This window comes from Ornithodoros turicata, chromosome 4 (genome assembly GCF_037126465.1).
Source record: "Ornithodoros turicata isolate Travis chromosome 4, ASM3712646v1, whole genome shotgun sequence".
NCBI classification, from domain to species: Eukaryota; Metazoa; Arthropoda; class Arachnida; order Ixodida; family Argasidae; genus Ornithodoros; species Ornithodoros turicata.
In genome coordinates, this window is record NC_088204.1 from 46,282,778 (window position 1) to 46,308,611 (window position 25,834).

At 43.2% G+C, this 25,834-nt stretch overlaps 1 protein-coding gene across 1 annotated transcript in view; it reads left to right on the top strand.

The window, feature by feature from the left end:
• LOC135392400 (scoloptoxin SSD14-like) overlaps positions 1-25,834 on the top strand; it is a 511,073-nt gene that overhangs the window by 42,960 nt on the left and 442,279 nt on the right. Inside the window, exon 3 of the mRNA XM_064623115.1 lies at positions 3,606-3,728. Within this exon, the coding sequence (XP_064479185.1) occupies positions 3,606-3,728 (123 nt within the window). The remainder of the gene's footprint in view (positions 1-3,605; positions 3,729-25,834) is intronic.

The window sequence follows — 25,834 nt, forward strand, 5'->3', positions numbered from 1 at the left end:
TTTAAGGTGGCATCGCACTTTTGGCTTCTTGTACCAAGTTGTAAACCACAGCACTTGCTTCTGAGGAGCATTTTCTGTGTCCAATGAATAACCTTGAGACATCAATAAAATTTTGTACGCGCAATTACATATGCGTCCCTCAGGTATGATTATGCATAGATGAATAAACGATACCTGTTGGGCATACTACAGAAATTAGGGAGTCAGGCCACAACCCGTCAATAAGATTGTTGAACTCGCACCCGTGGGGAGTTCCGGTAACACCTTATCTCTGTAGTGCCCGTATAACACCTCACCAGTGAGGAGCTCACCTAACACCCAACCAGTGAACAAGTTGAGCGAAGACACTTTTCAGTTAGAGCATCAACGAACATCACATCAGCAGGGTGTTCAGCAGACACCCCACCAGTGACGGTGTTCACCATGACACCCTACTACTGGGGACTTCACCTAACACCTTACCAGGGAAGGAGCTTGCATAATACCCCACTAGTGAAAGAGTTCAGCTAACACCCCACCAATGGGGGCTCACCTAACACCATTCCAGGAAGGAGTTTTCTTAACACCCCATTAGTGAAGGAGTTCAGCTAACACCCCACAATGAGGAATTCACCTAGCACCCTACCAGGGCGGGAGTTTGCCCAACACTCCACTAGTGAAGAAGTTCTGCTAACACCCCTTCAATGGGGAATTCACCTAACACCCTACCATGGCCGGAGTTCTCCTAACACCCAACTAGTGAAGGAGTTCTGCTAACACCCCTCCAATGGAGAATTCGCCTAACACCTTACCAGCGAGAGAGTTCGAATAATACCCACTTCGAATACGGCTACTCAGGGATATCACAGCAACACCCCTTGTGCGATCTATGGTGTCAAAGCGTCATTTGAATCCGTTCCGACTCCCTTTTTTCTGAGAGTGTAGGCCACTATGGTTTTACACTGTACTGCCCCAGGTAATCCAACCCCTTTCACTGCCTCAGACTAGTTCAGCACTCGTAATAACCTATCAAAGGCTAACACATACAGCAGGGGAGAAAGGGGGCAACCTTGCCTTACTCCTCTTTTGACCTGAAAGCTCTTTCCGAATTGCCCATTGATGAGTAGCCTACTCTTGGCGTTTTCATACATGGCTCCTATTGGGTTTATTATTGGATTTTCCGTCCCCAATTCCTTTTAATGTTTCTCTTAAATATGCGTGTTTAAGCCGGTCAAATGCCTTTTCTTGGTCTAAGGTCATGAGAACACTTCTTATTTTCCTTCTGCTTGTCCAGTCTATAACATCTCTTAGCTCCTATATTTTTCTTTGGATTCTTCGACCTTTAACTGCAGCACACTGTGACCCCCTTCACCAAAGAGCGGCCTAGGATGATCCAATATAATTTGTAAATTCTGCCAGAAACCCGTCGGGTCCCGGCAACTTCCAATTCTTCAGGCTTCTAACAGCCTGCTGTACCTCTTTGCAGGTAAGCTCTATGCCTTTTCCTGGCTTTCCCCCACAAAATGAATCATCTGCCGTGAGACCATTCTCAAACATGTTGGCGTAGTTAACGTAAATGCACCATCCATTTTGCGAGAAACGCGTGAGTTGACTGCTCTGTACGGCTTCTCAACCACCGCACAGGAAGACAAGTTCGCTGCTGTGTTGGGCATGCAAAAAACAGGTCTCTTGCTGTCGCGAGACTCTTATTTCGTTGCACGCAGCTTGTGAGAAAATTGGCCAGTGGCGCATAGGCAAGGAATGTCGTGATAAACGAGCGGTGGTAAACAAGCACAGAGGGCGCCTTCTAAGATGTTGGTTCTAAGTGAAAAGCATGTATCACAAACCGACCGCCGTGGGATGTCCGCATTGAAAATCGAAGAGAGCGTGAGGCTGATTGCCAGCTCAGCTCTTCATTGGAGAGTGCGTTGTTTCTCTTATGGTGATGCTCTTAAAGGAGCATTAAAGTGGTATCTAACAGGGCCAAAAACTGCTGTCATCTTGTAAAGCAGTCCGTGAAAAGTATTCCCACAAAATATTTTTGTCCAAAGTTGGTTCTTCGAGCAGGCCGAAGCGTCTGCTACCGCTTCGGAGACGCCACGCGTTCTCCGGCTGCGTGATGTCCGAAACGGAAAATTTGAAGGCTGTCAACGACACGACCACTATTTTTTGGGACCGCTAACACCACGAGAAGAATGAGTGGTGCAGCCCGAAATTAACTGTGTGTTGTACAGCGATACCCCAGTGCTTCCCGACAGTGTGCAGCCGTGCAGCCTCTCCGACAGTTTTCACCGCACAGTTAGTTGGTTCAGTGGCTAACAGGTGGCGCCACAATACCGCCGTGATCGCTTGCTTTCTGCTACTGTGAGTATGGTGGGCTAGAAATACGGGTGTGCCAAGCGGCAAGTTTTTCAGGTACCCAAAAATGAAGGATTCTCCAGGGACGCTGAAGTCCGCGATAGGGCCGCGCTCTGGCGGATTTTCCTAAGTCACGAGATGTTCCACGACAGTTTGCCCAAGTGCGCTGGTGTGCGAATGTCAGTGCTTGGGATGCGATACGGACAAACAAGGACACGAGTCACTCGTTATCAGCTGTTTTGTTGCAGGTATCACCGCGGCTGGCCTTCACTGCTTTTTATTTGTTTGCTTTTGAACTGAGGCAGCCCGACGAAACAAGAAACTCTATACAGCAATCTATTCTCTCTCTCATCTGCCAGCGTGGCAGCTTCCCAGTAATGGTGGTGGGGGTGTTCTTACTGCTTGCCGTGGTCAATTACAATTAAAATACGGGCACACATTCTCTCAGAGTGTCACAGCCAACGCATAAACTGTAAACAGAGAAAACAGACAGCAGTGGGATTATTTTCAGTCGCTTTGCTCACCTCGCACTCACCTAGTCAATGAGATTCTCGGGCTTGGGAACTACCTACTTTTGAGCGGATTTTGACTTCGGCTACAATTTACCCCACGTGACCGAGGCGCCAATCCCCGATGAGAGATTTTGAAACATATTTTTAAAGGTATATTTTTGACAGTATATTTCCGAACGTTTATTTTTCATCGGAGATTTTTGAGCGATTTCTTTTTTAACTGGGATTTGTAACCGTATATTTTAGGCAATATATTTTTGACGGTATATAACTATATATTATATTCCACGAATTATTTTTTAAAACGGTCACTTTCGACGATCTCAAAGAGTATGCAACCGCGTAACCCGCGGTAACCCGCGAGGAGTTACCAGCCCCTGCGAAGAAATTTCCTGACTACACTAGGGTGTCTAAATGTTTTGGATGGCATTTTTAATGTTATTTCAACTTTTTCATCCTGAACTACGGCACTGCACCCAGTACTCTCCTGACATGAGCAGTGATAACGGTATGATTCTGTGCGGTGGTTTACATTGAGCGTAATATGTGTGTGAAATTATTCTAGAGTATAGGCTGCCTACCAATAGCCTCCAAACATACTATCACAGTTAATATTCGTCTAAGGTACATTGACGCTTCAATTTGTATGTATGCGTAACGTCAAGTAGTGACCTAACAAGACCGTGCACTTGTTGGTTCTGAGTTTCAACTCACTGTGTCAAGTTCCAATTGTGACATCGGCCCACTTTTTCGCAGAAAAATATTCACAATGAAAGGAACTATAGGAGACGCGGCTGTGGCCTCCATTTTGTGCGTCTGCACCGTCAGGCCAAACAATTGTGGAATCGGCGGAGGACTTTTCGCCATCTACTACGACAGGTGAGAATTTCCTCAAGGGCGTGCACGGGAATGGCTTCAACTGTAGTAAATTTTTCCGACTGCTTTCCATTAGTTTGAGTAGAAAATAGGCGGTTACCGAAGCATTCAAAGTGTGGGCCCTATCTTGCCGTAATGAGCGTTATGGTCATTTTTTTATGTTGTTACGTACACGTGACGGCAAGTGGAAGCCGTTTTTCGTATAGGCTGAGATATAAATAAAATTTGCGATCGGCTTTCGCGCAAGAGCGCGTTACGGGTGAGTGATGCATTTAACACTTCCTTACGGGTCCACTTCCTACAAGATCGAGGCCCCGGGGGCTAATAGCTTCCGCAATCTATACCCGACTTCAACCTAGGAGCCAGGGTGTCGAACCGCAAAAAATACGGATTCGGTTCGGGTTCGCATTGCTTGGATTTTTGCTCCGGTTCAGTTCCGGTCCGGCAAAGCCAAAAATCGAACCGGTTCGTAAACCGGTTCGCAGCCTTAAACCGGTTCGGGTTCATCGCTTCCATTTTATATCTCCCAGGGAACTGCTTTTATCACGATATGCGTGGCCAATAGCTTACTGCTGTTGTCTGCATTGACGTTTTTAGTGGTCAGGTACTCCCTTTTGCGAGAGAAATGAGAAATGGATGAACACTTGCAAACAGCGTCTACGCTGATGGAGCGGTTGATACTTCCTGTTCCCAAAATCTCTCTCTCTCTGTCTCTACATATATATATATATATATATATATATAAAGAGGGGAAAAAGCCAGCCCTGGGTAGCTGCGCATCGTTCGGGATTGGCAAACCAGGGGTCACTCAGCGAGCGATATACACCTGGGAGGGTGACTGAGCACTCCTCATTGCCACAGTGCAAGCCAGTGAATTATAAAGAGGGGAAAAAGCCATTAAAGAAATAAGTAAATGACGCTAGACGTGTTTGAAATTCAAACTTACAGATTAAGATGGCTTCTATGGCTGCACGTAGAGAAACAGATACTCATGGAACGATGCGACAGCACCAGAGGACACGTGTTTCGCCGTGTTTGCGGCTCGTCAGCCCTGGGTAGCTGCGCATCGTTCGGGATTGGCAAACCAGGGGTCACTCAGCGAGCGATATACACCTGGGAGGGTGACTGAGCACTCCTCATTGCCACAGTGCAAGCCAGTGAATTATAAAGAGGGGAAAAAGCCATTAAAGAAATAAGTAAATGACGCTAGACGTGTTTGAAATTCAAACTTACATATTAAGATGGCTTCTATGGCTGCACGTAGAGAAACAGATACTCATGGAACGATGCGACAGCACCAGAGGACACGTGTTTCGCCGTGTTTGAGGCTCGTCAGCCCTGGGTAGCTGCGCATCGTTCGGGATTGGCAAACCAGGGGTCACTCAGCGAGCGATATACACCTGGGAGGGTGACTGAGCACTCCTCATTGCCACAGTGCAAGCCAGTGAATTATAAAGAGGGGAAAAGGCCATTAAAGAAATAAGTAAATGACGCTAGACGTGTTTGAAATTCAAACTTACAGATTAAGAGGGCTTCTATGGCTGCACGTAGAGAAACAGATACTCATGGAACGATGCGACAGCACCAGAGGACACGTGTTTCGCCGTGTTTGCGGCTCGTCACTACAACTAACACCTGCGTCATTTACTTATTTCTTTAATGGCTTTTTCCCCTCTTTATAATTCACTGGCTTGCACTGTGGCAATGAGGAGTGCTCAGTCACCCTCCCAGTGTATATCGCTCGCTGAGTGACCCCTGGTTTGCCAGTCCCGAACGATGCGCAGCTACCCAGGGCTGACGAGCCGCAAACACGGCGAAACACGTGTCCTCTGGTGCTGTCGCATCGTTCCATGAGTATCTGTTTCTCTACGTGCAGCCATAGAAGCCATCTTAATCTGTAAGTTTGAATTTCAAACACGTCTAGCGTCATTTACTTATTTCTTTAATGGCTTTTCCCCCTCTTTATAATTCACTGGCTTGCACTGTGGCAATGAGGAGTGCTCAGTCACCCTCCCAGGTGTATATCGCTCGCTGAGTGACCGCTGGTTTGCCAATAACGATGCGCAGCTACCCAGGGCTGACGAGCCGCAAACACGGCGAAACACGTGTCCTCTGGTGCTGTCGCATCGTTCCATGAGTATCTATATATATTATATATATACTTTTTTTTTTTCACACGCAGAGTGGCAGCACGATACACTTAAAGGTCAGCTACGCCGATTTCCCGATGTGTTGAAACGGTTGTGATATTCAGAACGAGCACATCCAACTGCCCCCGAAACGCACCTTCGTTTCTCAATTTTGTCTTCCTATTACGAAAATTAATTCATCAAAGAAACCAAAACAAGCCATGGGCGCAGCCATTTTTGTGACGTAGATGGGATAAACCTGCTCCATCTACGTAGATAGAGAATCGTGCGTCTGGTTGGATGAAAGCTGAGGCTTTCTCTGACTTCCCTGCCGTCTTCTCCCGTTTGCGGGGAAATCCAGTCATGGCCGCCGGCTACGATGAGCGTTTCGTCCGACGTAATCCCGAGAACTATTGAACGATGGAAACAACAACCGCGAGCTCACCTCAGCATCATTTTCGGCGTGAAATTGTGATTATGTGCTCGAGAACTTCGCAGTTCAACCGTTCGGCTGCCATTCACGTCAGCCCGTTTGCTGCTTTTACTACAAGTACAGAAATGGGAGCGATTGAGCAACAACGTGAGACGTGGTGATCGTTTGAGCATATACCTGCAGAGGACTGGTCTTCAAATAAAGAAGGCCGTATTTCTGCCCATGCACATCGTGCGATTGCCAGGCTTGTTACACGAGATACATATATTGTGCAGCATCATAGCGCGACTGCAATGAACGACGTAGGAATGTATCGTGACCACTCGAACTGCATTCGTTGAACCATTCGTCGGTTATATGAAAGTGTTCATTAGAGTTGCCCCGCACAAAAAGTGTTGTTTATCTCGTAGAGCGCATCGCGGCATGTAGGTCGAGAGCCCTTATACGTATTTCTGCGTGTTTACTTGAGTGTGCGCATTGTTCTATACCACACAGGCCATATTTCTTTCATAATATAGTTTCGCAAATAAACACGTACGGGTAGACCTCATATTGCTTTTGAGTTAGGCATAGTGTCTTCAGATCAGGGTATGTGTACCCTGTTTGCTGGGCCCAACAGATGTTATTAAGGGTAGTGCAACATTTCCCATTTCTTGAACCATGCTAACATTGCCAGAGTAAGGAACATTACACTGTGCTGTGTATTCCACACTCAGTTGTCTCGCGACGTAAACCCCCAATTATATTGGGTACTCCACATGTTCAACCAGTCAGCACTTCCCGTATCCTATTTCTTTTAAACATGTGCTTAAAATTGCACAACTGCCACTCAAGTAACTTTGCCACCAAATTAGTCAGTGACAAAAGGTATATGTATTTTATCACAAATTTAATAACCTTAGTGGAAATGGTTGATGTTGTCCTCTGCCTTGTACGGTGCACTTCATAGCAAAATACACAATAGTCCAAATGTTTTCCTTGTCCCCAAATGCCCTGTCAAGGCTGAAAGACTCTTATCAAAATGGGGAAGCGGGCTTGCTTGTCCAGAGAAACAAATATGAAACTGCAGTGCTCAACGTAAATAACTGCATGCTCCGCAACTAAGGCTGGTGATGCCGAAAACCTAATATTTCTAGGTTAAAAGGAGAAAAGACCACTGCAGCGTATTAATGTTGTTTCAAAAGTATAACACCACAAAATTTGTGAGAGTCAGTTGGTGTATTTAGTTATGTTGGTCACCTCCTGTACCAATTTTTAATAAAATTCAAATGCGTTGCTACCAACCAGGACCTAAGCCTGACCTATGATCTAATAATAATAATAGTATCTATCTATGACCTATATGGACCTTCACCACTAGTTTGGTCTAGGTTTCACACGTGGCTTCTAGTGAAATTCGAAGCTGCTCTGTAGAGCTGACAGGAGACTTTCAGAGTAGAGAATTTTTTATTTATAGTTTCCAAAGAAAATGTAAAAAAACAATCTGGTGTACCAACTGTATTCAAAGAAATACAAATATACTTTGTTTTAGCTATGTGCATATTAGCAGATTATAGGTGACCGATGACACACAATGGGCGTCAAGGGTGAGAACACAAGAATACTACCACTGCAGGCACTGTCCTGAAATTCGAAGTCACCATTTGTCAGAAAGCAATGACCACGCACAGCCTAAGGATCATATTGAGCTCCTTCCATTATTCTTTTTATTGACAGCATGTTGGCTGCCATCCAGTCCATGAAAGTGACCCTTATCGTTGAAAGAACGGTTCAAGAGCAAGCTAGCTGGTGATAGTGTCCATGATGGCGAGACCTGAGGAGGAGATACAAGAAGGGACATAAACAAGCTATGTTAAGACATTGTGTATGTCCCTTCCTATCCCTCGTCTCAGGGTTTTTCGCTATGGACCTTCATGATATTTCCTTCGGCAAACTTTACATATTTTTATGTAGAATTGTGAAGGTACAGCTAGGTGCTGTTAGCAAATCACACAGTACTTTTCTTGAATCAAGAATCCATAGAAGGTACACAGTCATCTTCAGCATTACATACATCTATGGGACATGTTAATCACTTTGGAATGTCACAGACATGTCATGGAGGCATGGATTCATGTCATGCCGGCACATGATTAGTGGTGCTGAACAGACAACTATGTATTTGTCATAGTTTAGGCATAAAAAGCCTGTCATTTGTCACCTGCATGTTGAGACAGATGTATCTCTACATACTTTGCCATGACACAAATATATGAAGCAACAAATGTACCCTCTACTTTACTATGGTTATTAGTCAACACTGCCAAGAACGTGGGAACACAGTCTTGTACCACCTATACTCTTCAAAATGACCTTCACACACGACACATTGTAGGTCAACGAGACTCCAGAATGATGTCCTCTCCCTTCCCATTGGCTGAAAACATTTTTCTACTGCTTTGCATAAGGGGAAGCTAGTACAAGAAACGCACAGATTCCTTTTTTGAGCAAATCAGTATTCAGAGCGTTACCATACTGTGGTAGGCCTGCAGTGCATTACGTGGTGCAGCACACACTGTAAAAAATTTCACCGTAGAACATGTCCCCCGTTCTAATGACAGTCTTCTCCAGTTTTTCAAACTGCCATTACCCATAGTGCTTTATGCTATGACACAGTATTTCTAAATCTTTACTGTAGTTTACTAGTTGTAGCAGAAAAAAGACACCACTGTTTCCGATCACAGGACGCAAGCCATAAGTGCTATACGGTAACAGTACATGCTGCTCTCTAGCAGTTGTTAGTGTTTGGACATGGTATCGTGCATGCAGGGTGAATTCCATGGTTAAAATATCCAAACGTGAACAACTGTTAGATTACATGATGTAGAATGCTCTATAGTACAGGTAAAACCTTCAAAGTCGGACACCTCCCTACGTCGGACAACTCCCCATGATTTCATTGCACGGGCAGGCTCCCATTGAAACTACATGGGGACGAAATTCTCTATGTCGGACACCTCCCTATCTTGGAAGTAGGATAGGGTTTTGCCTGCAAAGTCGGACAAAACCCTGGCCAAATTACCTCAATATCGGCCCATCTTTGCACCAAAGAGACCCAAAATGAGCCAGTGGCCTTGACTTTTGCCCCTTTTTTCCCCTATATTGGTCTCATCATTTTGTTGCTTTAGTTTTTAGAGTCCAAAAACAAGTGCTGTCAGTCTACATTGTAATTCTTTATGTGAGCACTTGTCTTCAGTTTGTCTAGAGCCTTTGAACGAGCACTGCACCAAGGCTATTAGAAGTAGGCTGACTCTTCAGAGACAAGTCCTTGCTGCTCGAAAGGCTCCAGAGGTAATGCCATTGAGTAGAATCTGAACGGAATTGAATATGCTAAAATCAGTAATAATTATCAGTGAGTGGGTAGAGGTACCACTACCAGGCACCACCACCAGGTACCACTAAGGACCTTAAATTGAAGAAGGGGGACATTTCTCACAGCTGTGATCTCTTCCATTTTTCGTTGCCGTCATATTCTGTAACTCGGACACCTCTATAAGTTGGAGACGCTTCGGCTGCACCGCGGGTGTCCAACATAGGAAGGTTTCACTGTATTTATGTTCCGTGTCATGTGACCACAAACAATATATGCTTTTGCTCATGCTGCACAGCACAGGCGAATTGAGCTGCATGTGAGGATAATAACATGAAACCCGAGGTGCGGAGGAAAAGGCATGAGTTTACGGTCCCTGTATCAGTTGTTTCATGTTGTAATTGCGTACCAGCTGGCCTGTACTTGAGAAATAGGTTTGATGCATTGTACACGCAGCATAGACATGCAGTATGTGGTGTGCTGTAATGCTCCATGTGGATTGTTTCGGTACAATCTTGAACTATGCATACCAAGGGGTAGGGCATCTGTGACAGGTTTACCTGGAAGTAAGAATGTAAATGTTAGCTGAAGTCATTGAATAATTAACATTATCAATATACTGCTGCAGATCATACCAACAATAGCACACAAGATGCTCCGATATGTTATGCATGAATGTCTCTGTACTCACAATATTAGTACAGCAGCTACAGAAAGGCATAAAACAAGTTTTTGTATACATGATACCACTTGAATGCAACACAAGCTTCTGCTGCACTGCCAGAACACCACGGCGGACAGATTTACCTTACTTCACCTGAGAAAAAGTATGTACTGTTGCACATATGATGCTGTTTGAATGTCTCGAAAAACATAATTTATGACCGAAAGACATCAACTGGAAGATTTCGATTTACCTTAGTCAAAACTGAGAAAAAGTATGTGCTGTTGCACACATGAAACTGCTTGAACTGCCCTTGAGCGCTCTGGAAGAACACCTTATTGGTGACCAGAATACAACAGCTGAGTCAACATTGAATTTATACCTTACTCAAAATACACAAGATGTGCTGCCGTGCATATGATACGATGATACTGCTTAAATGTACTCTGAAAGCGCTGGCACCTCAGGCATGGTTGCTCTAAGCTAGCGAGCAACAGCAAGGGTATACGAACACAAGAAGTCGAGCACAAGTGATGGAATGCACTTGATTAATCAGAAAATGAAATGTCTCAGTACCAGGTGTCACTGTTCCGTCAACAGAAACATATGAACTTTGGAGGGGCGTCTGGTTGGCACTGGTGAAAGCCTTCAGCTTGAAACCCAGACGGTGATAGTTGAGACGTGGAGTGCAAGCTTTTCGGTGGTGCCAGAATGCCTGCGAAATTATTTAACAAATAAGGCAATTCCAAATCTGTACTGAGAATACACCCACTGGGGCGTAATCTCTAAAGGTTGAAGCAGTAACTGACAGATAGCGTATTTTTCTCTTCTACGCGATGCAATTTACACCGCATGACTGACTTGTCTAACATTACGCGTCTTACCTTTATCTGCTGCCTAGTCCTGCCCCTGCAATCTCCTGCTGCAGATAAGGTTGGCACAGCATCCCGGACGAGACATCTTCAGCTTCTTGTGAAACAAGTTACGCATTGCTCCCTAACTTTCGTATGAGCCAGATGAACAGATCAAATCACTGCTTTCGAAGGTGGCACCCAGTCGGAGTTGTAACCGATTGTTGCAGTCAATAGATTTATCTTTCGCCTTTCGGAAAATTGTGGTTTGAAACATTGGAACTGCATGCTGAAGTGTTCTTGCGGACGTGAGCAAAACGCTGACGCATTCTCGGCACGCAGCACAAAACACGAATGACACCAGGAAGTCTGTACTGGCCTAGCAAATGCTTTGCAGTCGAAGGAAGCAAAACTCACGTTCCTCGTGGGTTTAGTGAAGCCCAGAAATATATTGGCTCCCTAATAGCGAACTGTTTATCACTTCCCCAATGTGAATCTGCGCAGCAGACGGCTCGGCAGAAGAAACTGGCCGGCTTGGCGGAAGAAACCAAGCCAAAAGTCATGCCAAGCCGGAACGCGGGCAGACCACAAATGTGTCGTCGACACAGGGTTTGCGGGCCACAAGACGGGATGTCAGTGAAACTAAAAATTCACTTTTTCGGAAAACCACGAGGAGTTTGGGATAACTATTTTGCATACATAATCAGTGCTCCTTTATGAACACATCGTGTGAGTACCATTCCATTCTGTAACACTCGAAAATCGGCGTAGCTGAGCTTTAAAGGAAGCCCAACAAGATGGACAGTATTTTACATAGACGACGGTACTTGCCGGCAAACTGAATTCGCGGCGTGAATCTATCTGTAATCGTACTGAATGATCGAAATAGTCGAAAATAGGTATTCCAGCAGTTCTGTCCAAGCTCGCAGCAGTGTACGAGTTAATCCACAACACAAAGGCAACGTGTCACGATACGACTGCACCACCAGTAAGCAGAACTACATTTACTTTTCAAACCACGACCAATGAAACAGGCACCATTCTGCGTGTGCTCCTTCTCCACTTCCCATGTTTCTAACTTATTTAATTTTTACAGCTGGAGTAAAAACCGGGTCTCGTGTACTTAAAAAGGGGGGAAAAAGGGGGAGCTTAACGTTTCGAGCGGACGCTCTTCATCAGAAAAAAGGCGGAACGGGAAGCTATTGCCGGAGGATGTTAAACATACTGCCCAGACCGCTAGGGGGCTGCACGTGAACGCGTTAACTAGGGCAGCATGTGTAACACCAGTCGACAGCCTAGAACCAGTCTTTCGTTCAGGCCCGTTTGATGGGTAGTGTTCAGATAATATATCGGGCGACTCTGTTCTCGTTTTCGCGCATTTGCGGAATTGAAACCGGGGCGGAGGATAATGACGCGAATGTTATCAATAGTGTGGCCGAGATTAGAGAAATGTTTAGAAACCAATGTTATCTGGTGGTTGCTGATATCTCCAGAAATGTGTAAATATACGAGTCGACGATGTTCCCGGAACCTTTAATGAAGCTTACGTGCAGCACCCTAGCGGGGTGGGCAGTATGTTTAACATCCTCCGGCACTAGCTTCCTGTTCCCCCTTTTTTCTGATGAAGAGCGTCCTCTCGAAACGTTAAGTATAGTTTCCCCCTCTCCCCCCTTTTTAAGTACACCAGTCCCGGTTTTTACTCCTGTGTTTTGTGTACCTGGCAGTCCTTTTTTATCGTTCTAACTTTTACTGCTCACGTGTAAAGGGAAATTTTGGGCTGTTGCATAATCACATACTTCGTCATACAGATTTACTCAACTGGCCTACTCCATGCTTGCTTCATTCATTCTTCATTCGTCATGGCGCTTCCTCTCTGAAGAGCAGACGCGCCGTGCGGAGGCGTTTGCCGGCGCGCTCACAACGACAACTGCGCTTCAACATGTTAAAAAAGGCGCCGAGTCCTCGTTTGACTGCTAGGTGAAAATTAGCGAAATCCACGATATAAAACCAATGTGTCCTCGCTCGCGTTTTGAGAGGAACCTGAGGGTATGGACTTCTTTTATGTCCGAACCGTTTTGTTGCGAACCGGTTACCGCTATTATTTTTTCCGGTTCTGCTCCGGTTCGGGTTCAAGAGTGTCATGAAAATTTCGTTTCAGGTTCGGGTTCGGTTCCGGCAAAAATAACGGTTCGGGTTCGGTTCGACACCCTGCTAAAAACAGCGCGAAACGTAGTCCCTCAACCCTAATATTTACTTTCCGGGGAGATTACACCACTGCTCCACCAGGTGGCATTTGTGGCGCTCCTAGAGTTTCGAGGTTGTCGCAATGTAGAGTACTTAATTTAGAGTATATTAAAATATTACCCAACTCCAGTGCGATCACTGCGACTTCAGGTCTCACCCTACAGGTACCTTCAGGTACTGCTCGTGACACGCTTGTCTGAAATCAGCACCCTTGGTTTATCCCATCTAAAATCGCGAGGTTTTGTAAGATCATTTATTTTGAGTAATAAACACGTGCAGCATATGCGCTTTCTTTAAGTGCAATATTGGAACAACCTTTCCGAGGGCAAGCAAGGAAATATGGGCTGCAGAACTACTGACAGGCGATTCATGACAACCCTGTCGCAAGCTGTACAACAATCGGCGACTTTCTTGAGGAGAGATCGGTAGGGCGACAAACTGACTGTGGTCCGACGCATTGCCATCTACTGTGGAAGTACAGGTCCCGACGAAAGTTTACGGAACACGGGAGTGGTGTATATAACCATCGAAGCGATACCGTTGCTGCAAACAGGCTTACAAACAGGTGACAGGGTACTCCATGCACCTCTCAGTAAGTGTGTCCACTCCCGTTCGCTGCTAGGGTGTCGCTCCGATCAAGTAATATGTCGCTTTGGTGTTCCGTAAACTTTCGTCGGGATCTGTACTTTTTCTTCTTCGGGTAGAAGCGTGTCTGAGACGAAAACCAAGTTCATATTTCAACCAGTTTCACCAAGATACCAGAAAACCAAGTTTCATATTTACGACGACAGGGTTCATGAAGCGGAAGAAACTGCCAGATACTGTCGACAACAATGCTGGTAAAACAAGAAACTGCGTCGTTGGGATCGGTGCAACTGAGTACTGAAGTGAAATCGGTTGAAACAAGATGATAATACCCGCATAACGCGGAACCCCATGCGGATGCGCGGTTTTCAGATGAGGGTGATATGTAACAACACTGATGGAGGATTCATATGCACAAACACAAATCTAATGTAGAACCATACTTATTAGCCAGATTATTAACTTGAGAAAACCAGCGATACTGAGCAAAATCAAAGAGTGCACGACTAAGACGAGCTGAGGTAGATGTATGTCGCAACATGGTATCGTTCACAACGTCAACACCAGCAACCTAAAACGAGAACTTTACACGTGGTATAGACAAGTATGTTACCCAAGAGAAGATAATACTTATCAAGAGACACCACATCATAATCAAGGGAAAAATAATGCACATCGATTAGCATACTCTCATTACCACAAAGAGTGCACTCAATCCAAACGCATTCAGGGACCAACAACGAGCAACACAAATGTGTGATCGGACAGCGATGAGCGCCGCGCCCCTCTATCAAATAGCGTACGATTGAGGAAAATAGAGACTTTTAGCAGACCGTTGATAACGTGGCTTGCGTCGAACCGTATCAACCTGAACCAATCAATGGATAAGGTTCTGAGTCACGCACCACTGCGATTGGTTCCGATAGGCACGATAACATTATCAACGGTACACTAAAACTCACTATTAGGAAGAATTTGGGATGCCAGGCCACGTTTCGGTAAAGCAAAGAATGTCAAAATCATGATCAGCTACGGCACGAAAGCATGTCTCATCTTTTGTGCCAAGTCCACGAACATCCACGAAATCCACGTCCATGTCCGCGAAATAAGTTTACCGAAGTTAGCCCAAGTTACCGAAGATCACAAATCAGATTACCGAAGTTAACCGCTGGTTACCGGAGGTAATTAAAGGTAATTAACGCCAATTAAATGGCAATTGAGAGTAATTAAAGCAAGTACACGTAATTGAAGGGAATTAAACGAATTTCTAGATTACCTCAGGTAACCTGCGGTTGCCTTCGGTAACTGAAAGTAACTGAGGCTAATTAAATGTTGATTAAATGGACGCAGTCGAAAGTGCTGAACTGGAAGTCAAGTATAGACCGGAGGTAGAGAACCGGCAGTCAGGTTAGGCCGGAAGTGGATACCCGGAAGTCAAGTATGAACCGGAAAAGGCGCAAAATGCAACGCATTTACAGCTAAATCGCCACTGATGTTTTTCTTTTCTTTTTCTGACGTATTTCTTTCACGTAGAAAAGTCAGGGGTAGTGGATGGGCACACACGAGTAACAAAGAGGCGCTGATAGCGCTTTGCGTTGCCTGAGTCACATTTGGTAAAAATTTCGTTGACGAATGTTAGGGTCTTCGAGGTTCTCTTTTGGTTCCAAATTTCCGACCTGTAAAGTAGGCTTCACGCGATGCACTGAAGCGCTGGTTCAAGTGCTCGACCTGGTTAGTTAACGCGAACGCACTATGCATTTTGCAAGAAACGTGTGAGCTATCCGGATTATCAAACACCCTACAAGACAGATAAGACAGATAAACAAATCTCTCGCTGTCACGAGAATCTTGCTTCGACGCATGCTGCTAGTGAGGAGGTCTAAGATCAGTGGCGTGCAGGCAAGGAATATCGTGATATGAACGGTTGTAAACAAGCACGGTGGCAGATATTTGAGCACTAAATTGATTCCTTTCACCTCACAATAATTTGGGAAGAAACGTTAAGCAGACATTCCGAATCCACCGCTGCGGGATGCGCGCATTGAAAATCAAAGAACGCGTGTAGTGAGTTGTTGTTCTTATGGTGATGCTTTTAAATGCAGATTGTGCAGTTCTTTGAGATTTCAAAGTTTTCAGCTCCACTCGTTGAGGGAGCTTCACTTGGGAGCCACAATGTGGGTGGTTCCTCTGCATATTTATTCAGAGAGCTCAGCAGCGCCGTAATGCATTACAGCAGAGGAGTGAGGTAATACAATAGTGATGCTAGTGATTCTCAGCAGGACAAACACACCATATTGCAAAAAAGAATGACAACAAAAAAACTAAGAATCCATGTATGAGACCTCATCTTAACCATAAATAAAGTATTATTGGCAGCATTAACAGCTTCTTGGGGCAGAGAATTACACTCTGGAATGGTAGAACAAAACAAAGATTGCCTAAAAACGCTCGTTGAAAAACGGAGTGGTTTAACCCCCTTTTTTTTTTAGAGGGATCCATCCTAGACGATACATACACAGGTGCAGATCTGTAAAAATTACTTTTCTAAATTGAATTACGATTACAATTACATGTTCACAAAAGTAATTAAATTACAGTTACAATTACTCTTTTTTTTTATCTCAGTGTCTCGCGACGTAAACACCCAATTATTATTAAATTACTCATTTTCTATTGTAATTCAATTACGATTACAATTACTGAAAAAGTAATTGCATTACACTGAATTACATTCACAAAGTTGACTGCAATGGGCAAACGACGTGCAAACTGCAAGATTTGATTGACACATTTATTGCACATGTTCTGAAAGATGGTGGTAATTGTGCTTATGGCAGAAAAACAAGTTAGAGAAGTCTTACACAAGGACAAGTCTCTTGCCATGTTAAAGAAACACCGAACATCACAGTCGAAACGCTTGCTTTCTTCAGGTATGTGAACAAAGTGCAGATCATGAGTGCAGCTTGTAACGTCCATTGGCTTTCAAGAGTGAGGTATTCTCAAAGTTCTTGTCTGTAAGGCTGCCATGTTTCCTTGTCATAACAAGACCACCAACCGAAAACAGACGCTCCACTTGTGCACTGCTGTGCAGCCAAACATTGTACTTCACGAACACCTCGAGCACACAAGGAAGATCTTTCAAGCATTCTAACGACTCTGAAGTGTGGGTCGATACCCACAATTCGTACTCCTTTTCCCATGGCGCAAGAGTTTTTCTCCTTCAACATTGAAATGTAGAAAATCTGTACCGAAAAATGTACCGAGCTAATTCGAGTCTTTGGGTAATCACTGTGAAAAAGAAAAAAAAAGACGGTGTGGAACTGACCCAAACTTTAAACATTGGGCCTTCCCAGACAGCGTTCAAAGTAATTCCAAAAGTAATTCAAAATGCGTTACGCGTTACTTGTAAAAGTAATTCAATGACAGTTACAATTACATAAAACATAATGTAATTCTGGAAGTATTTAATTACTTTACAGGTCTGCACAGGTGGCAGAAGAAAATCATTCTTACTTAGACCTGTGTCTCCGCTATGAATATCGTACAGCAGTTTCAACCGATTGTATCGCCTTCTATTTTCTAAGTTGTCCCACCCTAGGTCAGCAATAAGTTTATGAGAGCGGATAAGAGAAGAATAATTGCCCGACACGAACCTCGCTGCCATATTTTGTACTCCCTGAATCATTTTCTGTAATTATTCCTGCTGCGGATCCCACACCACCGAAGCATATTCCAATATGGGGAGAACATACACTCTAAACCCAGTGACGGGTAGGTGCCGTCTGATCAACTGGCACATTTAACAAAAAAAAAAAAAGTGCCACATGACTTCAAGGGCCACGCGGTGCCTGCGAAAGCTGCAGGTGCCATGTGCCCCCTTAAGCAACTGATACGACATCCCTGCTGACGCCAGGAGTCACAGTGTACCGGACGTATCGAAGGGTTACTTGTACCCACTAATACGCGACACACATTGCGCCTCTCGAGTTTCATAAGAGAAAAATTACCTCCACGCTTCGCAAAAAAAGAAAAAGCAAGGAAGAAAATGCTCCAAGCACATCGAACATGAAACACCAAATTTTATTGGCTTGCACATACCTTTAAATTGCATCCAGTACATCATCGTTTGCCGAATGGAAAGTATACACGGTTCACTCATCCCAACACACACATATGGAGCACACGTTGCACACAACCCATCTGATGATCCGATGCACCAGGCAGTCCTCCAAACGCCGAACACACAATCCTCGAAACTTCGAACAGGCTGCACTGAAAGCTCAATGAAGATCCTTAGTGACGAACACGACGGTCCCTCAAACGAAATGGCCGAGGAACAATTGTCCAACAAGTGGCAACAGACACCAATTCCATGTGAGGAGCAGTTGCAATCTTTCACGCGTATGTGTGACCGTTGAGAAAGGAAACAACCTGTAAAGAAACCGAAGTGAATATCACACTGGTATTGTTCCAACGTTAATGCTGGAATAGTACTCCATTTTGTAACTCACCTCCTCGCAATCGGTCCCACGGTCACCTATAACGAAAGAATACAATTAACCTCGCTTGTAATGTACATCGTCGCTTCACCGATGCAGCCGATCCTCTCCTGCCGCCATTTGCAATGCGTCCACCGTCTGCAACAGAATGTACTTCGATTGTTGAACACGAGTAAAACGCAGGCGTCGTACGATGCATCACAGCTGGGTTGGCTTACCTTGAGCAAACATGAGACCTGTACTTAAAAAGCAAGGTGTCATCCTTCTCAAAGGCGAGGTTGCAACGCAGACAGCGTCAAGAAAGCGGGAAGCAGGAAGGAACGTACTGCGGGAGAATACGTTGTGCCGTGTCACTCCTCACCGGCGCAGCGCGGAACAACGTAGTACGCTCCAACAAAGGCACGCATATTCAGCCGGCACACGCATTATTCAACAAGCACACGAGTACAAGGTTCAGGAGGCACACATATTACTCAGCGGGTATAAAGCCGTTTCATACCAACGTGACGGCTTTGTACCTGCTGAAATTTGGCGATGAGGATCGCTGTGCTTGCTATTTGATAACCCTTACGGCTGCTTCCAGACGGTTACAGCTGTGTACCGGCTGCACTTTCGGAGGGAACTTTTTAAACTGGCACATGTCCGTCACAGGTTTTAGAGTGTATGATTTGAAAACAGTTTCCTTTAAATTGCGCGGCGCCCGCTTAAAATTGCGTCTAAGGAAAAACAAAGTACGACTTGCCTTGGACACAACCTGATTAATGTGACACTCCCAGTGTAAGTTAGATTGGAATAAAACACTCAAGTATTTGTATTCATTTGTCAGAAAAAGAGGAACAGATCCTATTACATACGAATGTGTTCTTATGCGATTAGTGCGGTTAAACTTTACATTTACTAGTATTTAGGGTCATGCCCCATGTAGCACACCAGGCAGTAATAGCGTCGAGATCTCTTTGAAGTTTGAGAACGTCGTTTTGTCCTGATACCTTACGATACACAACGCAATAATCATCTGCAAATAATCGGATGTTCGACTGAATATTCGTTGTAATGTCGTTAACGTATATTAAAAAGAGCAAGGACCCTAAAACGGACCCTTGAGGGACACCCGAGGTCGCGACACGAATTAGCACCATTAACGATAACACGTTGTGTCCTATTCGTCATGTAATGTAATAACCACCTGATGACAATTGCATGTAACTTTAGCATTTGCAGCTTGTAACATAGCAAACTATGGGGCCAGAGGTGGGGAAATTACTTTTATTTTGTAATGCATTACCATTACTCATTACTTGCATAAAAAACTAATGCATTACATTACTCATTACTTTTTGGATATTAGTAATGCATTAGTAATGTCATTACTTTAACGAAGTAATGGCATTACTCTGGCATTACATTTACGTTTTATAGTATAAGCCTCAAAGATGCTATGCATAAGTTTTTCCCTTGCTTTTTTGCTAAAGTCAATAGCCACCCGAGTATCCCCCAAATCGGTGCCACTAAATCCCCACAGAAGCAAGTCTGATAGGCAAAAACTATAGATAAGATTTATTGCAGATGCCTTTTCTAGCATTATGGAGCTAGCTGATGAAGCCCAGCCTACAGAAAAACTACCTCTGACAACACAAGAGAAACTAACACGGTACCATACCAAAACAGTGAATCACTACAGCAATTGTTAGAGGCTATGTTTCTATTTCACTGACTATCCTTTACTCCAAATGTACAGAGGAGAAAATGGGTGATATCATCATGTAGACACTTGTGACACGCACCGCCGACTGTTGAACTCTTGCAGAATTCCCCAGGCTTGCGCCTTTCTCTTTCCTTGTTGCCCTGTGCTCATTGTTAAAGGCGGATTGAAGAAGACCGGGATGTTCCCAATCTTCACCTGGTGCAATGAACATTCGACAAAAGTAATGAGTAATGCTCCTTGCATTACTCAGTCGAAATGTAATGCATCACCATTACTCATTACTTGCTGGCAAAATGTAATTCATTACCATTACTCATTACTCCAAAGTAATGCATTACCGGTAATGCATTACAAAGTAATGCATTACTCCCCACCTCTGTATGGGGCACGGAATCAAACGCGAGTAGTAAATGGCCTGGCCGATTCACAGAGAGGGCGATTTAGAGCCATAGACCCCTGTGCCGTGGGCCCCTGAGTCCTTCGCGTATTTTTTCGGGGGCGGCGCGTGTGCGGATGGTTGTCCGCGCGGTTACAACATGCATAGACATGCAAAAAGGAGTCATACACAAAAAGCACAAGTTGAAATATATTGAAAGCCAATAATGCTGGGAATTGTACCAATTGTAATGCCAATTGTGATGCCAATCAGGAGAAGGAGAAAAACGAAGCCGAAAAACCTTCACGACCTGCAACAGAATGAATAAGAACACAAGATAGTACATGTAAATAATATACATATTTTATTCGCTAATAATATTTCAAGTCATCAGATTCTGAAAGAAAACATAATATCAACATTCATCACATTGCTTACCAATTGTTCACTTAGGGAGCCCAGCACCAACGACATGAACAATAACTTATTATTATATGAAACTACATTAGCATTCAATAATACGTACAATACTGCGGCCACATTGGATAATTTGAAAAAGGTAAATTTTAATATCAACAATCATACTCCCATTATAGCAACAATAATCCGAAAGAGAATCTAATTTAATATTATATTCTACTTTCAATAATACATACACTGAGACGGCGGTGGACCCCAATAATGTGAAAGAGGATCACATTTATTATCATAATCTATTTTCATTAATACATACAATACTAAGGTCCCACTGGATAATTTGAAAAAAGAGACATTTTAATATCAACAATCATACTTGAATTTTAGCAACAATAATCTGTAAGAGAGTCTCACAGGATTATAACTACAAGTGCCGATAGATGTACAGGGTGTCCCAGAAAACGTGTCATTGAATTATAATAAAAAAACTACACCACCTAGAGTCATGCGGTCAATGGCATTTGTTTTTACTGGGTTTTTGCCACCTCCTCATGTGAATGTCGCGTAACGTAAGTTTAATTATGTAAATTTTTGCGAGCTTAAGTCGGAAATTTGCCTAGTAAGGGTCACTTTTTTACCCCACCAATGTGAAGAGCGTGTCTAATTTAGTCAAATTAATGATAATTGACAGGGATATTCAGGAGCTATCCCATCGGAAAAAATAGCCGAACATCATGCTCTACGGAGGTCGTACAAAATAGCGCACGATGAATTTTTCAGCGCAATCTTTGTCAGTCCGACGAAAGGAGGTTGGAAACCCAGCCCTCTCCCACATCGCAGAAAGAGATAAAACAGGCATGGCTTATCACGTCCGACTTTCCCTGGAATAATGCTTTCCCTGTTCCAATTTTAGGAACTGTTACTTTTTCTACTATCACTCTGTGGGCTGGCTTCGGAACCTCCTTTCGTCGCACTGAGAGCGGTTGCGCTCAAAAAGTCATCGCGCGCTATGATCCGGTGCTCCGAAAAGCATGATATTCGGCTATTTTTTCCGATTGGATAGCTCGTGAATATCACTGTGAAATATCATGAATTTGAGTGAATTCGGCATGCTCTTCAAATTGGTGGGGTAAAAAACTGACCTTTACTTGGCAAATTTCCGAGTTCAGTTCGCAAATATTTGCATAATTGAACTTGGAGTACATGACATTCACATTAGGAGGTGGCAAAAACCTAATAAGAACAAATGCTGTTGACCGCATGATTCTACGTGGCGTAGTTTTTTTATTATAATTCAATTACACATTTTCTGGGACACCCTGTATGTAATTAATTGTGAACAGCAGACCCTGGAAGACCATGGGACACGAACACAAGAGGAAATAAAATCTATAATACTACATTTAATCAAATGAGATATTCTTAATCAATACGATTACAATCAAAATTACAAGTTTTATTAGAAAAAGTCTAATATTCATATACGTGACCACCATAGTGGAGCTTTAATTACAAGTTCTGATAGATGTATGCAATTAATTGTGAACAGCAGAGACCCTGGAAGACCATTGGACACGAACGACAAGAACGACACGAACACAAGATGAAATAAAATCTATAACACCACATTTAATCAAAGAAGATATTCTTAACCAAACAACAGAGGAGAATAATCTATCATTGAACCATCATAAAATCATCTTCGTCACTTCATCTAATCGAACACCATACAATTTTCATTCGAACGAACGCTACAAACCTTACTTTGATGGAGACATCCAACAACCACCTAAGCAGCACAATGTACTGAAAGTTAAGTGCAATAGGGGTGGCCGGTATGTGTCTTATCAATGTTCTTTATTTCCAGAATTCTGTTCAAGGCCTTCCACCTACCCATCCACCCCTATTGCACTCGACTTTCAGTACATTGTGCTGCTTGGGCAGGCACCATGAGAAGATCTCGGTTTTTCTTCAAAGCCCGGAGACATATTATCTCTCTGTCTATACGGCCAAAGCACTGCGCATGCTTTATCACTCAAAGGGTTGGGGGCTATATTCCTTTTCCTTCCTCAAGCAAACAGGGCGCTAACGAGGTCAGATAAGATAGTACAAAGGCGATATATTTTATTGTGCAGCACAAATAGGTGCCGATATTATTCCTGGGGATCAGTATCTTTTCGTATCCTTTCCTCGAAACGGAAGTCTTTCGTCAAAGTGGATGACATAGTCGGCTAAGTTTTTACAGAGGCAATATTTTTTTATTGAACATGTAGAGAAAGTCCAAATTATTAAATGATAGCAACAATACTCAATCAAAAACAATGAGAAACAAATTTAATTACATCAATTTTGTAATATCTTGAAAGTTCTATATAGATGAACCTAGGGCTATATTCCTTCTTCCAGCAAACAGGGCGCTCTCCAGGTCAGATAAGATACTACAAAGGCGATATATTTTATTGTGCAGCGCAAATAGATGCCGATATTATTTGTGGGGATCACTATCTTTTCGTATCCTTTCCTCGAAAGGGAAGTCTTTCGTCAAAGTGGATGACATAGTGGGCTAAGTTTGTACAGAGGCAATATTTTTTTATTGAACATGTAGAGAAAGTCAAAATTATTAAATGATAGCAACAATACTCAATCAATCAAAAGCAAGAAACAAATTTATTTACATATATTTTTGTAATATCTCGCAACAGAAAGTTCTATACAGATTAATCACACAGAAAAATCAAATGTGAAACACAACTGATAAATATAAGGCATTCCGAACTCTGAGATTATTTTACTGATGTCAGTCGAGTGATCAATTGAAACAAATACAAGACAATAATTATTTCAGGCAGTAACTTTCTAAGCAAGCTAGAAATATTTAAAAGTTTTCCTATAGAGGAAATCTACAGACACAATACATCATGCATACATAATGCCTTACTCATAGAATATCAATCGAACCTGAAACAAAGTCAAAACAATAATTAATTCAGACAAATCATTTCTAAGCAAGCAGCCTGAATAGAGCACAGAATCTGAACAGAAACTTATCATTTCAATGAGTAAACAAGATCAACTAGTGGGTTCAAGCGATAAAGTGAGTGATGGATGAAAGCCGATGACCCCAACACCAACATCAAGTTATGGAAGGGAGGGTTCTAGCATGGTCTTGTACATAGAATCATTGAAAGCACACATTTTTTCTTACTCATCACATCTTTTTGTAAATCAATATCCATAATTCTCATGGCAGGTAGATATTAATAGCTTTCGAAACCAGATAATAAATTTTTGATCAATAAAATGAGCATAGATACGCTTTTAATTAAGTGTAGACGCGCACTTGAAAACAGAAGAGACAATTGCTCTACATTGAAGAGATGGACAGAATTTGTACTCGCTACCATAAGTCATGGGAAGATGTGATAAAAGCCTGCTTCGAAAAAGAAGAGCCCCTAAACGATTCCATTATCGCTGCGTTTCAATACGTCCTAGACATTGTCGTATTCGGAGACATGGCACAAACTACAGAATTGAAGGTGCAAGAATTTATATGCCGCATCTACAATACTTATAAAAATATCTGCACATCAACGTCGGAAGGGCCGCTGGGGTTGATGGCGGAGTTTATGAGGTTTGCTAACGAATAATTGAGATACACTAGACCAGATGTAATTGTAATCATTGCAATGGGCACTGCATTCATGAAGAAAGCAGTAAGATCAAATTATGATATACAAGTGGTCTAAATCGCGCGATTCATTACAGATTTGTTGAAATTACACGTATCTGAGATGGAAAGTACATAAAATCTTATCACATGATATGTTCAAATACCACGGCAACACAATTATTTTCTTCTGCCAGTTCTTGCAACGATGTCGAATGAGCAGAAGTTCAATATTGTCGTGCAAGGTCTGATATATCATCACTTATTGAAACTCAACGAACATATCAACTGCGGTGGACCATCGGACGATTTTCATCTAATACTTTCGTGTACGCCATTCAAGAATCTTCATACAAAGAAAGGAAACATCAATAAGAGATTGTGCAAGTTCATCGCAACAAAGTGCAACACTGTAAAAAATTTCACCGTAAAAAAAACGGGCAAATGCAAGGAAAGTTGGCTGCCAAACATCGGCCGTTATTTTTACGGTGGCCCCGTATAAGTTGTGCCCGTGAAAAAATACTGCATTGGCCAATAATTTTAACAGGGATACGCCGTGTAGCATTACTGTGCTGTGGTCGTTAAAAAAACTGCATTGGCCAGTAATTTTAACTGACATATGCCGTGTACCCTTATCGTGCTGTGCTCGTCCCTGGAGCCCCTCTTTTTTTTCTACATATAGTCGTAGCAATGAGAGCAGTTTAAGCAATGACCATGCGCAACACATTGTGATGTTTGTCACATTGAGATTTATTTTCTATGTACATAGTGATGAAAATGCGCTAGTCACCTCTGGCATGAAAATCCTGCAAAGAGAAAGAGAACTGTTACAGGGAGCCGGGCAATTGACATGCAATTATACTCACCGTCTATTTTGTTCAAAAGAACAACATACGAAGGAACCATGTGCACCCATCAGTCAGGTCTGGCATCACAATACTGCAAAGAGAAAGGAAACTGTTACAGGGAGCAGGGCAGTTGACATGCAGTTATACTAATGGTTTATTTTTTCGAAGGAAGAACATACGAAGGAACCATGTGCACCCATCAGTCAGTTCTGGCATGAAAACACTTCAAAGAGAAAGGAAATTAGACTCTGTTTTATTTTTTCAAAGAAAGAACAAGAAGGTGCACACAAAGCGCGGAGACGGCACGGGACTTCTTCTGGAAGCGTTCATAAGGACATCTGA